At 40.5% G+C, this 18,029-nt stretch overlaps 1 protein-coding gene across 1 annotated transcript; it reads right to left on the bottom strand.

Annotated features, from left to right (window-relative positions):
- Positions 1–337: 337 nt before the first annotated feature.
- LOC116442991 (patatin-like phospholipase domain-containing protein 2) lies at positions 338–17,582 on the bottom strand. Its single transcript, XM_032106744.1, has 9 exons — positions 17,302–17,582; positions 12,235–12,467; positions 11,425–11,490; positions 8,749–8,958; positions 7,548–7,608; positions 5,200–5,418; positions 4,747–4,879; positions 3,435–3,551; positions 338–2,578 (listed from the first exon to the last, which is right to left on the bottom strand). Exons 1-9 carry the CDS (start codon positions 17,486–17,488, stop codon positions 2,287–2,289), a joined length of 1,518 nt encoding a protein of 505 aa, XP_031962635.1. The 5' UTR covers positions 17,489–17,582; the 3' UTR covers positions 338–2,286.
- Between the last annotated feature and the right edge of the window lie 447 nt (positions 17,583–18,029).

Genomic DNA, 18,029 nt, shown 5'->3' on the forward strand with positions numbered 1-18,029 from the left:
AGAAAAAACACACCCTTTGTTTTCTCCCTTCAGATCCAACTTTCTCCGGTTTTTAATTGTTTGTTTAAATGCAACAAGATATTTGTAAAATAACTGATTGCAAAAAACCAACCAACCAAAAAAATCCCCCACCAAAAAACCCCAAAAAGACAAAAAAACCACAAAACTTTAAATTGAGGTGACATTCAAGACCAGCTGGAGCATGAACAAGCATCTCTCAAACTTCAGAGTAGTACTCTTAAAAGGAACACCTCAGAACCATCAAACCATCAGTAACATCAACACATTCTGATTTAACTTGCACTAGGGTGAATTACACTCAAGAAAGCTCAGAAAGCATGGCAACAGAGAGACTGTGTTTTTATTTTAGAAAAAGGACACAAAATTGGAGCTGTGCCCAACAGAAAAAGTGGTTAAAGTTTATTTAAATGTAGTTAATAGAAGTATTCCAACACAGACCAGAAGCAAAACTTGGCATTCCTGCTTCAATTCCAACACAAACTGGTAAACTAGGGAATGAAGACAATTTAAAACAGTTCTTGTACATTTTAATTGTAGTTAGAGTAACACTTCCAACTTTTTTTTGCAAGTCTGATGATATATACATCCCAGAAATGAACAGAAGAGTTGAAGTAAAGTAGCACCAGCCTTGTCGAGTACAGAAATGGAGAGCTCAGCATGTCCTCCCCAACTTAAAATTCATTTGAATGTTCTAAAATGCATCACTTCAAGCTTAGGGAAATCCCAACTGAGAGACTGTTTTAAAGGCAGGCCCAATTCAAGTGCTACATTTTGCCCAAAGCTCACACTCCCCTGTCCCAGATCCTGAGCAGCACAATCCAACCCCTTTCCCTGGACCAGAGGCCCCCAAGCAGCTCTTCCCTGGGTTACACAGAATTCCCTCTTGAAGGAGAAGCTTCCTAAGGCCACACACTACCCCCAAATATATGTGCAAGTCAACCTTAAAGCCATGATTGTTGCCTTCTACTTAAAAATTGCACAAGACCTGATAAGCCATCAGAACAGCAGTTAATCCTAAGATCTCCTTCCTTCCCAGATGTACTCATACTAATGCATCGTCTTTGTTAAAAGCATGCAGAACCTTTGTAGTGGAAATGGTTTAAGCTGCCATCTCTCAACAGAGGTATGATTTGGCTAAGTTTTCAACTTATTATTTGAGACCTTTGCAGAGCTCCCTGGATATTGATACTTCCACCAAGTCTTACACATTTGCTGCTCCTGACAATCTTGGGAAACTTCCTTTGGGTTATCCTACCTCACTGGAACAGGAGGGACACCATTCTTTTTTCTTCCTTTAGCAAGAGGGAAGTGAAAGAAGGAAAGAAAAATCTCTCAAATTGGATGAGAAAAAAAATAAAAAATGATTGGGCAACAATTAGAGAGACAACCTAAACATCATTCACCACTTGCTATACACTGATTTTTGTTAGTATCTTATCTGAAGTTTAACACCTTCTCCACATCCACACACAGTAGTTTGCTACTAACCACAGCCACTATTTTACCTACTTCTCAATACTTGATCAAGTATTAAGACTTTATATTAAGTTCCAAAAAAAAAAAAAAAATTCCTCTGAAATCACTGCAACTGTACTTGTTTACACTTCAGGGGAATGTTCCCCATTTCTCATCTCTTTCACTTGAAGTATTTCAAGAGGGAAAGAGCCACAGAGGAAAGGTAATATGAACTGCAGAATACATACGACAACCTAGAATAATACTGCTCCTACAGTATCTTGTGCAGACAACTTTCCAAAACCACAACACTATGTTTAAATATAAGGCAAATGCACACTGGAGGCCACTAAGAAACTCACTTGTGTATTCCTCTTAAGGGAGTAGAAGTCCAATTTCATTTAAGTGCTATAAAAGTAATCCTAACACATAATATTGTTAAGAATTACATTTTTTTAAATGTTCTGTTATCTATGCTTGTTTATCTAACAATCTGTTTACAGAATTTACATTTTTATGCTGAAAGTAATTTTTAAAATAAAATTATTTCCAGAGAGACACAGTTTAACTACAAGTCTCAGTACAGTTGATTGAGCTGGTGCTTTGACAGAGTTATATTCTGTTACTTAGTATAGCAGCCACTGTTTTCATAATCCTTAAAACAGTAAAATTCCCAAGGCAGATTTGTCAGGAAGCTGTAAACAAGGAATTTTCCAAGACTTATTGGCAATTAACAAAGTGATCCCTAGTCCAGCTTTTAAGTTTCTCTGCCAAATTTCAATTTTGGAAACTGTGGAATCTACTTCCCAATTAATCCTCTGGAGCAGTTTGGAAACTTGTCTCTGAGGAAGAGTCAACATCCATTTCCAACACAGACTCATCAAGATCTGGGAGAAAATTAGGATAGGACTTTAAGTCTGACTGCTCCTGGATATCAGCAGGAGCATTTTCCATAGCTGAGTGCATGAAGCATGAAGATTCCCAGAGCCAGCTCTGGATGTGTGCAGAAGAGTGAGGCATTTTAAGGTGGCAGTATGAAGAATGAAATTCCACGGTAGATGGGACAGTTTGACATTTTCTCAGTGATGCATAATTGTCTTTCCTGTTTAAAAAGAAGGAAGAAAAAGGAGATTGTTAGTGTTTCAATGGCATTTTTTTAGTGTTTACAAGTAGCGAATACAGTTGTTCAACATCCCAAAGGCCATCTCCGCATTCCACCTCACAATCAGCTCATTATCACCAACCTGAACAACTGGAACAGAACTTGTCTACACTCTAAACCAGCACCTGATCACCAGGTTAGTCTTTTCCAAGTCGAGGAACAGGAAGCTGAAGTTTTATCCAAGAACACCCAATTTTTTTTTTCTTTAAATTTTTCTCTCCTCTCTTGCAGTGCTTTTGGAAAAAAACAAACAAACCCAAACTACAGAAACCCAACAAAACACGCCACTAGCCCTCTCACAAACAGTACCTCAGCTTGCCATACACACACATTTCAACACTGCTTGAGCTGCTTTTCCTCAAGAAGAAAAACAGTGTTTGTGTTTGAACATGATGCAATGACCAAAGAACCCCTCTTAGAAGTTGTTTCGGAGACAAACTTGTGATTGTGTCTTCCCAAAGCCTGTTTCAGATTAAGAGACTCAGGATTGGTAAGACTGGAATATGAGAGACTGCTAAGTAAGGGTAAAAGCAGGAAGGTGACAATTTTGTTGTGGAAAGGAGTCAGAAATACCATTAGGAAAAGAAGGAAGACAAGACACTGGATTACATGTGCTATCAAGTAACTGAAGAGAGGACAGTAGGATGATAGCAAGTATATACCAAGAACTGCATTTCTGCTCAGAGAGATGGCCTCAAAAGCCAGCTAGTGTTATAGAAGAAAAGGCTTTAACTGCTTTCAAACAGAGAGAATTTCTACAACTGCATCATTTGCATGCAGCAGCACTTCACTTTACCTGGCTGTACAGAACAGCTTGCTTTTAGCCTGGGAATAAACTGTGGCAGCAATGCGAAAGAGCTGTTCCTGCATCCATCGAACATCAGCAGGCATGTCAGGAAACCAGTTTACCAACCTGCACACAAAACCAAAAGATATTTTTTGTATTTTGCAGTAGATTTAATCAGCATTTTATTTTCATACACCCTGTCCCACATCCAAAACAGTTTTTTTCTCCCCAAATCAACTCCCCTACCAAGGTGCCCATTTCTTCCCAACCCCCTGAGTTCCCCTCTAGCCCACTCATCTCTTTTCTACAAGCTAAGAAAAGGGGCAGCACAAATCACTGCATCTCTGAATGGCTGACCAGTGTGTGCATTCCGCACCCTGTGACCAACACAGGAATCCTGCAAAATATTCCTGTCTCCAAGACCTTTGTGGTAGGAATTTTCTGGTCAGTTTAAAGCAAGGTGGAAGAGGAAGGAAGAACAAAAGAAAAGCACAATGGAAGAACAAAGAGAATGCAAAACAAGAACAATGTCACAAATGTACTTTTTTTTCCTTATGATACCCTTAACAGAAGTCAGCTACATCAGTGTGGGACAGGGAGGAAAACCCCACAGAGAAATCTGGGGAAACTTGCTTCCTCCCCATCCACCAAAAAAGGTACACAAGTGCTACATTCAGTGGCACAGAAACAAAATACTTCACTGGAGTTCTATATGGTTTGATTAACAGAATTGCTTTTTCAGGATTTTCTAAAGATAGTCATGATATCTGCAGCTCAAGGACTGGAATTCCCTTAAGCAAGCACAAAGCTTAGGATTCATGGTGCATTCATTGAGCATAACTTCTCCTCTACAAGAATTGAAATGTATCAAATTAAGCCCTGCTTCAAGGGCACAACTTCCAGTCACCTTAAACAAAACTGATAAAAGAATTTATATGGTAAGTAAACAGTGGATTTCACTCCTGAGTTCAGAAAGAAGCACTAGAAGGATGTGGAGAGAGTTCAGATACCCCTGCAGAACACAGTCATGAATAATGTGCTCCTGGAAAGCACAACTAAGGGTGCTCCTTTTGAGCAATTACAAGATAGCTATTAGTAATGTGAGTGTATTATTTAGGAATCTTCTTAAAATGTTTATTTATCTAGCCTCAGACTATACAGGCTTTAGGAGGATGCATCACATAGGCAGAAATAATGGGTCTTTTGACAGTTACCCGTTGAATTCCAGAGTCCCAGAATGCCTACAACACTGAAAAAGCTCTCAATGAGTACATTTCCAAAATGATGATAATTCCAGCAGAGTTCATTACAAGTTCCTTACCGTAAAGCAACCGAGTAAGCAGACTCCACTGGGAGTGTGTATGGCAGCATCAGGTAGGATATCACCCGCATTGGGAAGAGTTTCGAGAACTGAGCATAGAATCCATTCTGTTCTTTACAAGCTTCCTGCAGTGCTTAAGAATAGTTATTTGGGAAAAGATGTTACACTATTTGAAAGCAGTTTCAATAATTTTTTTAGAGTTTTGTAATACCCTGTTAACATTATCAAGTGTTACTGAATAAGGCTCAGTTAGAAAATGAAAGAATTAATCTCAAGGCACTCTTGCCATAAACCTTCTCTATCCTATTTTAAAATATGGGAACACAGACTCATGCCACAGGGACAAAACACACTATCCAAAACTTCTGAGCAATAGATCTAAGAATTAATGTGGAAAAAAAAAAATCAAAATTTGTCACTCAAGAGTTACAGGAGACAGCTTGAAGCATGCACCTTTACGAAGTCGGGGAGGTAGACTCTCAAATATGCTCTTCTCCAAAGGCCATGGGTTTTGCTTTAGCTGGTCATTTAAGGTGGTCATTTTCAAAGTTTCTACTCTGTTATTTTCTGTCAATTTTCTTCTGTTCACATGGTCAATGTGGTATTGTGCAGCCTCATGAGGATTTCTTTTTGTGAAGGACAAGTGGATATAAATTGAGTCATTCAGAATACCTGAAAGAGTCAAGAGCTTTCACTTAGGTTTGATCCACAGGTCTCCTGAGTTACCTGTACAGCACCTGAGGTGCTGTGTGTCTGTACAAAGACCTGTCCTGAGGCAACATCATCATCTACCCAATGTCAAATGCACCTGCTCCTAGGATCCCACAAACGTTTAAGCACAGTGACGACTCTCCTCAAGGTTTAGGTCTTACTTTAAAACCGGTTCTAAAGAAAAGGAAAAAAAAGTGAACAATTAAGTGAAACTGCCCTGGAAACATACAGTCACTTTCCAAAGTTGTTTTCCTGCAAGAAAGCAAAGAGTTTAAAGGAGAAGAGGAAAACTGATTTAATATGCATTTGAAAGCAAACACCTAAAACACATGAGATATTTGGGAAATTTGACATGGCAGGTATTACATGAGTACTTTGAGGCATTGCTACAACAGGGTTGAAAAGGAAAGCAACTAGGTTACAGTATTTTTTCAGTTGTATCCAAAGTACAGATCTAAATCAACATGGGTTGCATTGCAAAACCAGTGCCAATTAAGAAATAGCACTGGTAACTACCTTAGAAACAAGCACTAGATCACGAGTACAAAGAGAAAAATACAAGAACTGTATTCACACTTGGTTTTCAGGAAACCATTATAAAATTATATATGAAAAAAGACTACCAAATTTGACTAGGATCTATATCTACAATACAACAGAAACTACGCCCTACTTGCAAGTACTAGTAAAAAACAAATGTCAAAAGAATATACAGTGAATTTAGCAAAGGAAAATATTTGAAGTGTCACAGATGGGGGGGTGGGGGGGCTACAATTGAAATAACTTAATAAGAAAGGTGATGCATAATGAATGACCTTGGAAAGGCTGTAATTATCATTGACTAAGCTTGACTCGAAACAATCCTGTGAGAGAATAAAAACAAAGTTGATCACAGGATTAGCAGTGTGAAAAGGAGGACAGTAGTGCAATACAGAGAGGACCTGGGGCAGAGAGACCAAAGAAGAACTGCAAGGAATGTCAGACATTAGTGGCAGATGGAAACATGCACACAGGAAACCTGTGGGTGCAGGACAGCAACACAACCCAACTTAGCACAGACACCCACAAACGAGGGGCTCTTTGCAGAGCTTGTGCTTTAATCACCTGGTAAAAGCTATAAAGCAGGACACTCTCATTAAATAATAATAACAATAATAATATTATAGAAAATCAAGCTCTTAAACAGAACTGTGATGTTCTTCAGTGAAGAGAACTGTTTCAAGAAAACTTGAATATTCAGTGACCAGGCATCAGCAGAGTACATCAATGGCTGCATTACATCCTGCAGCTGGTACTATCTGTAATAGTGCTAAAGTCCCATTTCCATTCCTCTGATCTGACCCAGTACCAATTTGTTTCTGCATCCAAAGACTACAGGGCCTAGGCATATTTAACACATGGTTAACTCCATCCTAGTATCAAGTTACTGTCTTCAACTTGTTTGTCTCAAAGCTTGCAGAGCAATAATATTATCAGTATAAAACATGTTATTAGAATTCTAGGAGTAGAGTAGCAGAACTCATAATGCTTCTTCCTAAACTTATCTGGGTGTTAACATCTGCTCCATTATAAGCTGTCATCTTCTAAAGTCTTTCGTCATATAGACCAAGGTTTGTCTGTGACTGAGTTTCTATTGTTGTTAGCCAGCTCCCACTTCTGGACCACCAGAAAGTCACTTGGATGACAGCAGAGAGGAGGCAACAGCAGATACAGGTTTCAGAGGAGTGGGAAGCAGTAACCTATTCCCATCCTTCACAATTAACACAAAGCCAAGTAATAATATGATTTGCCTGGAACTGGGATTCTTTGGAAATTTCACTTCACGTTTACTTCACATAGGTTTGACAAAACTCCAGAAGTTCAATTTTTGTATGGTAGCACAACTTACCTCAGGTGAACAGTTACCATACCTATGGCATTTCTACAAGAACTAAACTGTCATGATCCCTCCAAAAGCCTCAAAGACCAACCCCCTTCTTAGCTACACACAACCCTCTCACCCTTTTTGTTTGTTTTGATCTGGGTTTTGTTTGTTTTTTAAATCCAGGTTAAGACCATATCACCAATAATTATCTAAAAGTTTAACATACCATTCTTCTTCAAGAATTTAAGAGCATCCAAATATCCCTGCTCACAGATCTCTCCAAGAACCTGCAAATATAGAGTAAATGAATCAGACAAGTAAAAAGAGTTTCAACTTGAGATCAACAGTTTTGTAGAATGAAAAGCCACTTTCATCCACCTTCCACTCTTGTAAGAAAAAAATCACCTCAACAATTGCTGGAATTCAACAGATTCAGGTTAATATGGCTACTGTGATGATGCATACATGATCATGTACATTAACTTATCTTTCAGCTGTTACAGATGCACTGAATTATTCACCTAAAAGAACTGCATGCAAACAGTTTACAAGACTTCCCTCCCCTCTTGTTTCCTTGATTAGCCCTTCAGAAGCTGCCAGCAGCAACAAAACAGGGTGTTTGGAGTATGCCAATTCCCCTCCTTCCCTCACAGTGCTTCTCACTTCCCAAAGCTTTGAAAGATCAGATGTGCAATTCTGATGCTCATGCTCAGACTTATCTTGCCTATGAAAGTATCTTTTGCCAGATGCAATAGCAGCTCACCTATGCAGGGGTATTCATAAAAAAGAAAAAAGAAAAAAGAAAAAAGAAAAAAGAAAAAAGAAAAAAAACCCAAAAACTCACATAAGTAGAATTTAAAATTTGTCTTGAAGTGGTCAAAAAGCACTCAGTTATTAAAATGTATCTGTAGCAGTCAGAAAAATTGCTTCTTTGCTGTAGTATATCCCAAGCCAATTGAAAAGGTCTGCTTTTATTTTTTTATTTTTCCAACTTCCACAACAGCAATTCAAGAGCATTTCCTCCTTCAGACCTGCAACTAACAGCACTGAGCAAAGTTTAAAGGCAACTTGCCTGTGCCAAGTATTAATTAAGACTTTTACAAAACCATGAAGCTTTAGAACTTCTTATAATTTCTTAGCAGGTAAACATGAAAGGACCACAAACTGACAGTTGTTAATTTCCCAGTGTCGATTTTATGATAGAATCCTGTGATAATTCCCAAATAAACACTGAAAGCCAGTAGCAGGATATGCATTTTTGGTCTGAGAGAGACTAAAACCAAGGAGGACATAGACAAAACATGAAAAAATAGAAACAAGATACGTCACCAGAGAAGTTTATGTGACTGGATGAAATGTTAAGACACTGCAACTTTCTGCAAAAGCTTTCACATGGACAGCTGAACCAAAGGAAGGCAGGGGCTGACCTTGGGTTCTGGTGGAAAGAGTGCTTGTGTTAAGCGATAAAGGTTCCCCAGGCTGAACTGAATGCTGGTGTTGGTCACGTTCATCTCATGGAAGTTGGCTGACTTCCCTTTGGGACAGATGTCACACTCCCCAGCGAAAGGGGACACTGTGATGGTGTTCTTACACTCATAGTGAGGCAAGTTGTCACTGATTCCTCCGTCCACGTAGCGCTACAAAAACGAACAGAAACAACACATCTGAAAGGCAGAAAACTGACCAGCAGAGTCCCCAAGCAAGAATGAAACAGCACTTAAGGCTGTAACGGAACAGCCTGTGCTTGTGCTCCCAGGCTAAACATTTAGAGTGGCATGATTTGTTCTCTAATGCCAATAAACATTCCTACCTATAGTTCCATAGACAGCCCAAGCATATTTCGTTTGGGATTTTTCTCTATGCTTTTTCTGTATCTTTATGGTATTTTAAAGATGATAATCCTACTCAGAAAAACACTCAGAGAAAAGCAGCTCTACGCTTCAAAGTTTAAGTTCTGAGATACTAAACCATTCTAACTTGAAAGTACTCTTCATAATTAGAATTTGATAGAAAAGCACCAAAAAAGATTTGGACATAAGGAAAGTGTGAGTAAAAATGGACAGTGCTTCAGAAACTTTGCCAACGGTCACAGGCATCTATTGTGCTTTGTGTGCAAGTTCCAGGTTATGCTTTTGTCTCCTTCACATTGAATGGCCAATTTCTGTACTTTTAGTGCATCATCACCTCACACATTTGAAGATCCAAGCTCCAAAGTGCTCTGTTTTGGGGTAACTGCTGTCTAGTGCAGCAGCTGCAGTGGCTACAGACAGCCCCTCCAGTTGCTCACAGCAGCCAGCTTTCCAGCCAGGCTACAGGGAACTGGCTTGTTCCCACACCAGCAGCTTTGCTGGCTCAGAGGCTGCATTTTCCTCCTTTCTAACAGCTCAGCAGACCTAAACTGTAGGTCCTTGTCAAACATAAACGTAACAGAGCAGTGATTTGAGCAGGAGCAACCTAGATTATCAATTTCAGCTGCCCTGATACTCATTCTGAGAAACACATTAGGAATTAGGAAGAGGACAGCTCATGGCCTCTCAGCCTCCCAGGACACTCTCTGGACCATGTAGCTCCTGCCAAACTTTAGTTGTGTAATGCAATTACTGAAGTACAAGTGAAATCCCCAAGTCCTTTGTGGAAGTATCAAGTACAATACAACAGGTCTGGCAAAGGAGGACCCTTCCCATGAAATTATTGAAAGGTGGAAGTACGTATCTGAATCACTGTTCTACTGCTCTAAATGATTTTCATGATTCAGAGTATCTGCTCAGCTGTGCCTCCAAGTAATTTTTTAAATCTAAAAGCACTGCTGTGTTTGAAAGGAGTAAAAAACCCAAACAAAAGCCATCACACCCAAAAGCTTTTGAATCGGCAGTTAGATACACCTATTAAATGTCATCATTATCAAAATAATTGCAAAGATTAAAAGGATAGAAGGATTCCTTCCTTTCCTCAAAATATGACCAAATTAAGCATCACTTGTATGTTTTTGTACTCTGAACTAAGCCTTTTAAAATAACATTGTTGTCTGGTGACAAGAACTGAACAGCCAGATTAGCCTGGATCCACCTCAACCTTGGATTCAGTCCAACGTCCTGTTTTCATAAGACCTTTAATCTGGAAGAGTTTAAGGAGACATACAAGGTTTAGAAGTACAGATAAAGAAAATCCCTACACAGTTCTAATCACTTTTGCTGAAATTTCAGCATGAAGGAAAAAAAATACATTTCACATCTATTCTTGACCTTTTAATACTTGCAAATTGCCTTAAGAACAAGTTAAAGATGTTTCGAGTTTTCTTTCTTCCTTCCCTTCTCCTTGTGCAAGGAGCACCACAGTTGGAAGGAAAGCAAATGCAAGTGAATAGAACAGGGTAACAAAAAGCCACCAATGTCACTGCCTTGATCTGAAAGTCAGATCTGCTTCCAGATGTGTAATTAAAACACCTATACAACAAACTATGCCAACTTTCCTGCAGTTTTTGTCTCTTTAATGGAGGATTTTAGAGAGCCCAGTAGAGCCATGAAGTATTAAGAGGTTTTGTAACCAGCAGTTCCTGGGAAGCAATAGAACATACTAATATACTGATATTTTACCTCTAAAAAGTAAGCTTTCTTACACTGAATACAAATGGCAGAAGGCATTAAAAAGCTTTGTTTACACCTAACTGAACACAGAGCTTTAATCCAGTTGTAAGGCAGATCTACCCACAGTCAGAACACGAAGATGTACAATAAACTATACTACAAGATTTTTTTTTTTTGGAACAATTATAGGTGATTCTTCCTGTAAATCACTTCCTTCAATAAATATTTATCCATAAGTTAAAATACTCGTTGTTTTATAATACCTTCTTCTTTTATTAATGCATCTTAGGGGGGAGAGGTGGGAGAGAGAGACAATATGTGTGTGTTAAGATACACATAGTATCTTCCACACATTCAGTGTTTCTTTCTTTTTTTGGAAAGTTGTTACAGCTACAGTACTAGAAGCTATGATAAATGTATTAGTTTTACAGTAGGATAACAAAAAACCCCACATACATTCTCTCTTAATATTTTCAGAATAGCTAGAATTATTTTTAGATCTTAACAATAGAGACTTACCACACCTCTAAATGATGGTGGAATGAGGCCACAATAAATAGGGACAAATGAACTACAGATTAAAGCCTGTAAGAAAAGGAGACCATATAAATTAAATGTTAATTGTTCCATTACTGACATTGATACTTATCTTTTTTTTTTTTTTTAAGATATTAGCAAAAAACACCAAGCAATGAAAAAAATCCCAAGTGAGAACACTTGGACAAAAAATGGGGGGAAAAAAGAGGGTATGATCAAGCATTGTTTTAAACAGGATGAGTGTATTCAACATCTTTTTTTAATCATACTCCATCTAAAAAAATTTGTAAGACTCACTAAAAGACCATTTCTAGAAATGGTGATCAGCAAGGAAAAGATTATGATCATTCATTCAAGCTCTACATTTTCTGAGTAATCAAAGTAATAATGACCGAGGACACAAATGTCAGCATCCTGGGATCATATGAAATTAGCTTTGTAATGGACATTACGAGTTTTTAAAAGCTATTTTCGACTGTTTCTTGATCACTGCTTTTATAAGAATGACCTTAAAATCTTATTCACTAAGGATATAATTTCATTAGATCCACTGCACTTTAAAGGCATTTATCCCTTTTCATGACTGATCCCTTGCGCCTCCTCCCTAAAACAGTTCAGAGACACATTGACTGGGAAAACCAGTAGGTGAATCTGGTGTAAAAAAGCCTGAACTCCTCTTTAAAACACTGTCAGAGTCACAATACCTGAAATGCTTAAGTAGAAATCCAACAGATGATGTTAAAGGGACCTAGGATCACAGAAACTTTTAAAAGTTGCCAAGAAGAAACATACCTGTATAACTTCTTCTTTTGAGTTAAAATTAGATATCAAGGCATTTTTGCCATCTGATACCCTGGTTAGTGAAATACACAGTCTGCCCGATGACAACTGGTGCGTGTTTTCTGGAAGATTTCTCATCAGCCCATCTCTTATTATCTTTATCACATTAAAGGAAGGATGAAGAGGACCAAGATTTCTCTTTCTAGCTTCTTTGGCTAATGCCAGAACATCTGCACAAGCCTGAGCTGAAAAGAAAATGCATTGCATTTAACAGCAGAAGATATCTCAAAAAACACAACCCACACTTGGACTAATAAAGCATATCTAGAGCTCCAACTCTCTTATTGCTAGAGTCAAAATTCAAGAGCTTTTTAACAGACTAAGTAACTGTCCAACATGTTTAAGGAGTTTAGGAGTTGTCTGAGAGACAAAGAAATCATTTTAGACTTTCATAAAGAACTCCTGGTGAAGATTAAGCTACTTATATGCCATTAAGATGTAGATTCTAAGCCTAAAACACCCCTATGAGATGCTTGCATTAGGAATTATTCATCCCAGAAACACAATCTTTGAGGGGAAAAAAAAAAAAAGATGAACCAAACTTAAGGTTTCAGGGCACCGTTTCTCCTCATTGATCCAAAAATACACTAACGGGAGCATGAAGTGTGATGTGGTAGGAATGCCAGGAGGGAAGTTTTTAGAGCAATGGGAAAGGAATGTGGAGGAGATCCATGATACATCACACAGGTCTCCACCTAAATAGATGCATTTTTACAGTAACAGACACATTGATAATTTTTTCTCCAGTTAAATATACGTCTGGGAACTTCAAACCACTACAGAAGACAGGACAGTTCTGAAGAACACTAAAATCCTTTCAACATTTAGTCACAGGAGGAACAGCAGCTCATCCACCTGCAATGTTTTGTTTGAACTTAGAATGTCACATTTTTCCAGGGCACACTTTGAGGAAATTGCTTGTCAGCTTGGTAAAGGAAAGGGGGGGAAGGTCAAAGTAACACCTTATCAACCTGAGTGATAGGCTACAAGGTCTTCTAAAAATACTTTCAGAACTTACATACTTGAGCTTACTAGAACAGATAAAATTCAATTTATCAGGCTAAATGTGAGCACTGCACTGGCAACAACTCTGCTTAAGCCTTTGAGCTCAGATTAATTTCCAAAAATACTACCCTTCTACAATGTTATTCCCCCCCCCAAATAGCAATAACTAAACATTTATCATTCTCAACCAAGAGTCTATGTCCAAAAGAGCATTTCTAAAAAATCTGAGGTATCAGACACACTCCATTTTTACCGCTTCAATTCTTTCATTCCATCCTCACAGAGGGAAATCTTGGGCCACAAATCCACTGACACCAGTAGCCTGACCCCACCTCCCACCCTAGAAGACAGCAAACAATTTAGACACAGCTCACTGTTCATGGTCAAATATATGTTTATCTTAGTAAAACACAAGTCACATTCTGACGAGTGATTAAGTTATTTCCAAAAGCAGAATGAGGCAGTTCTAGCAGTTCTAATTTTTCATGCATCCAGATATTCATTACCACCTCCCTTTTTTTATTTAGCAATGCTCAATCTTCTAAGCTTTCTAAAGATAGCCATATTACAGGAGTCCAAAATACTGAACTACCAGAACTCTGGCCAGGAAGCCTTCAAGCATACACAATAATTACCTTTTCCAAAACAAGTATAGTTTTGAAAGCTTATGCACCAAGCAAGTCACTTGCTTGCTCTACAATACAACCTACCAGCAAACACAAATACCTGCAATTTGATTTGGCAGTTTACCCATTGTCTCCACATACAAGAATTTCTATGCTTGAAATTCACAGGGAAAAAAAAAAAAAAAAGCTGACATATTTTGTTTATTGTAACCTATTTTAAACAGGAGAATGGCTCCAAATCAATGGAAAAAAAAGAAAAAAAAAAGAAAAAAAGTTCTATCTAGGAGTATGTGATTATTAAAACACTGAAAATTTAAAAAGCTTTTTGTTATTAATTCAACAGACTTCAAAGTAGTCCAACTTTTTTTCCTTCTCCCTTCCTCTTCCAACAGGACTAAAATACAGTTACCTCTTAGGCTGGTGTATTCCAAAATAGTAACTTCTCCAAAAGGCACCAAAATAGGAACTTCTCCAAAAGGGCTAGAGCTCAAGCCAAACTGGCATTTTAGGCAGACCTTGGTCCATCTGTTTTATTTTTGAAACACAGGAGAGCTAAAGAAATTAATCTTCCTAATAAATGTGAACTGTTTCTCGTTATAGTTCTGTATTACTGTTTTTAATTGTTCATTATTAATTTGTTTCGCAGAGTAAAACCTGAGATGTTCACAGAGTAAAACCTGACATTATATTTGCAGCCTCCACTAAACCTGCTCTCTTTTAAGTGCCCCACTGCAATGGATGATCACAGCACCTTCAAAATACCAGATCTCCAGGACATCCAAGGAGTGCAATTTTAACATTCCATTTTGGAATAGCCTGGAATGCACTTCATCCTCAAAACAACACTCCTGGCTAAGCTTCCCAACCTCCCCCAAATTTAGTGAGAGAAACCTCTTTGTCAGTCTGTAAAAGTACCCTTTTCTTCCCCATTCAATGGTTGATTATACTTACCTACATTTGAAGTTCCACAGACTCAGTATCTATCCAGCAGCTAATCTGAATCACAGAGAAAACCCTTCACTTAAAACATCTGGCTACAAGGCAGTGAAAAACAAAATATGCTCTTCAATTCCAGCCACAACCCCTGCTCACAGATGTGCACACTCAGTTTTGTGTGCACCAGCACACAGACAGTTCAGGGCTGGGTCCTGCCAAGCCCCAAACATCTCCAAGGATGGAAATCCCACAACCTCTCTGGGAACCTGTTCCATTATTTTACCACCCTCATGGCAACTGTCTTTTCCTTACACCTCATCTGAATTCACCAGGTTGCAGCTTGTGCCTGCTGCCTCTCATCCTTCTGCTCATCTCTGGGAAGAGCTGGGCTCTGTCTACTCACAGTAAAATGCAACTGTGAAAAAAAACCACGGGACTTACTTACACCTCCAACTGCAGGAACAACAAATACTGCACAGAAAAGTGTATCAGAATAAGAGAGGCATATGATACAAAGTCACAAAATACATCCTATTATTATAAAACAGTGATTCTCTAGAGGTTGTTTACCATTCTCTGCTTTCACACAAGCTCACAAAATCCCACAGCTAGAAACTCCCAGAATTAGCATGGGAATACCTTATTAGTTTTTTCAATTTACAGCAATTCACAGATTTTAGAACGTGGGTGGTTGGAATGGAATTGTCTTCCAACATTCACAAGTGATGCTTTTTTTTTTTTTTCCCCCAGTAGAAACACACTTGCCCATGGAATCTGCTACCTTGGACAGTGACCATACACATATTCTATTAGAGAGAGAAAATAAAAAATCTCAGCTGGCATATGAGATTGGTATTAATTGGGAAAGGTTATAATTTGAAATCTACAACTCTTAATTACTAAAGTGCTGAAAGATTTAAAAGCTTTTGTTAACTCATGCTGCCAAATAAACAATATACATTTTCTGGGCTTAAGAGTTCTTCAAATATTTAAGACAGCTTCCTTCTCAAATAATTTACAATGACTTAAGACTTAAAACTGGGTATGTTCTAAAAATACCAGCTATTGGGGAAAAATATGATTTGTTTTAAAAGCTGATACTGGGGTCACATCAACTCAAGTGTGTCATATTTGGACATTACAGCAACATTAAATTAAGTAGCACAAGTTTACTGCTAAAGCTTTGAAGAAATTAAGCTTATGTGCTAGAGCTCAGTGGCTAAAGCAGCAGGGGCGAGCATTTCACAGCACTGCTCTCCTGTACTTACAGAGAACTTCCGCTTCTTTTAGTCAGTGGATGTTTTTCCTCAGAAATTTAAAAGCAAAACCCACAAACCTCTCCAAATTCAAAAGAGGTACTCATTGTTCTCCTCCTCTTCTAAGAAGAAATCTGAATTTACGAACTCCTCTAGTTGTAAACCAGGCAAGGGTACTGCTAGCAAAAACAATCAGCATGGAGTCATAAATGAGACTTTTTGCTTTACTCAGTGGATCTCTTTAGTATAAAGAGAAAACCACTTTCAGCTTTCCAGATATTTCATACAGTTTTTTAAACTACAATCTAGTTGCTATCCTAAATACCTTGATATTTTGATAGCTTTTATCAAGTTTAATTCATTAGAAAAATGTATATTCATGAGCCATAAATAGGTAAAGGAAAGGTGCATTTTTCCCACTGCTAGAAAATAAGTGTGTATTTCACAAAGCACACTATATTTAGTTGCAAACTAACATCTTTTATCCAGCATAAATACAACACAAGATTACCTCTATTATTTAAATGGCAATTAAAATCAGTGATTTTAATCAATCCACTGTTTCTAATCATACACCTAAGAGACCTTTGCAACATACACCGTGCCCAGATTAAAGAGGAAAAGCACGTTAAAGCTAAACTAAGCCCTGACCTTAACTCTCCTAGCCTTACCCCAGAAAGGAGCAGCTTTGGAAGAAGCAAGATAAAGCTATCCAGCGCTTCACGTGCAGGGAGATGCTCTATTTCCCAACGAAGCGCAAACACTTTGTTTACAGCTGATGACAGGACTGGCCCACTTGCTTTGGTGGGTGCTAAGGCTCAGCTGCCTCCCGCTCTTCCAGTTAATTCCCGGACTTTGGACAGGGGCGGTGAGAGCAGCCCCTCAGAAGGACACACACGGGAGTAACTCCGACCTTTCGGCTACGCAGGTGTACGAATCGCATCGGGCATCGCCAAGACCATTCCCTGCGCCACGGATTTTATGCCACCCGCGGGCACATGTTTTAGGGGCAAAGAGAAGCAGAGAACCGGAGCCAGCCCGGCCCCGCCCGGCCGGAGGGACCCTCGGCCCGAGCGCGCTCCGGGGCCGCGCCTGCCCTCCCCCGCCGCACCGGGCCCTGCCCGCCACACCGGGCCCTTCCCCGGGGCTCGCCCCGCCGCTCGCCTCGCCCCGCTCCCCCGGGCCCCGCCGCTGACCCAGAGAGCCGCCCCCGACGAGGACGGCGCCGGCGAGCGCTCCGGCGGAGGCGCCGTAGATGTGCCGCGCATCGCGGATGACGTGCGGGGCGCGCTCCTGCAGGCAGGTGGCGGCGCCGATGTGGTAGACGCCCAGGAAGCCGCAGCCGGCGAAGGACACGCTCCAGCCGCCCTCGCGGTCCAGCATAGTGGCCGGCGGGACGCGTGCTGAGGCCGACGGGGACTCGGGCGCTGCGGCGGCGGCGGCTGCCCGGCGACTGAGCGGGCTCAGCGGGGCCGCCCCGCGCGTTACACGGCGGCCGCGCCCCCGCCGCCGGCCGCGCCGCAGCCAATCCCGCGCCGCCGCTCGGTGGCTCAAGGCGCCCCAGCCAACCAGAGGGCACATGCAAATGAGGCCCCGCCTCCTCTCGTCCCCGCCCGGCGCAGGGCGCGCTCCCGGCGGGTGCGATCCGCGCCCCGAGTCCTGTGTCGCTAGTTCCCCTCGGTCCCCTCAGAGCTGAGGGTCCGCTCAGACCCTTCGGTCCCCTTGCCTCGGGCGGCCTCCGCCGGTCCCCCAGCCCCGTCTGTCTCCGAGTCCCCGCCCCGAGCGAAGCGGTCCAGAGGGGCGCGGCCCGCCCACCGCGCTTCCAAAGCCGCACAGCGCGCGGTGGTGGGGTCCGGAGTTCGTGAGGCTCAGTGGGTCTGGGGCCAGTGAGGCACAGGGGGTCTGGGGTCGGTGAGGCACAGTG

This window comes from Corvus moneduloides, chromosome 4 (genome assembly GCF_009650955.1).
Source record: "Corvus moneduloides isolate bCorMon1 chromosome 4, bCorMon1.pri, whole genome shotgun sequence".
Taxonomy (NCBI): domain Eukaryota; kingdom Metazoa; phylum Chordata; class Aves; order Passeriformes; family Corvidae; genus Corvus; species Corvus moneduloides.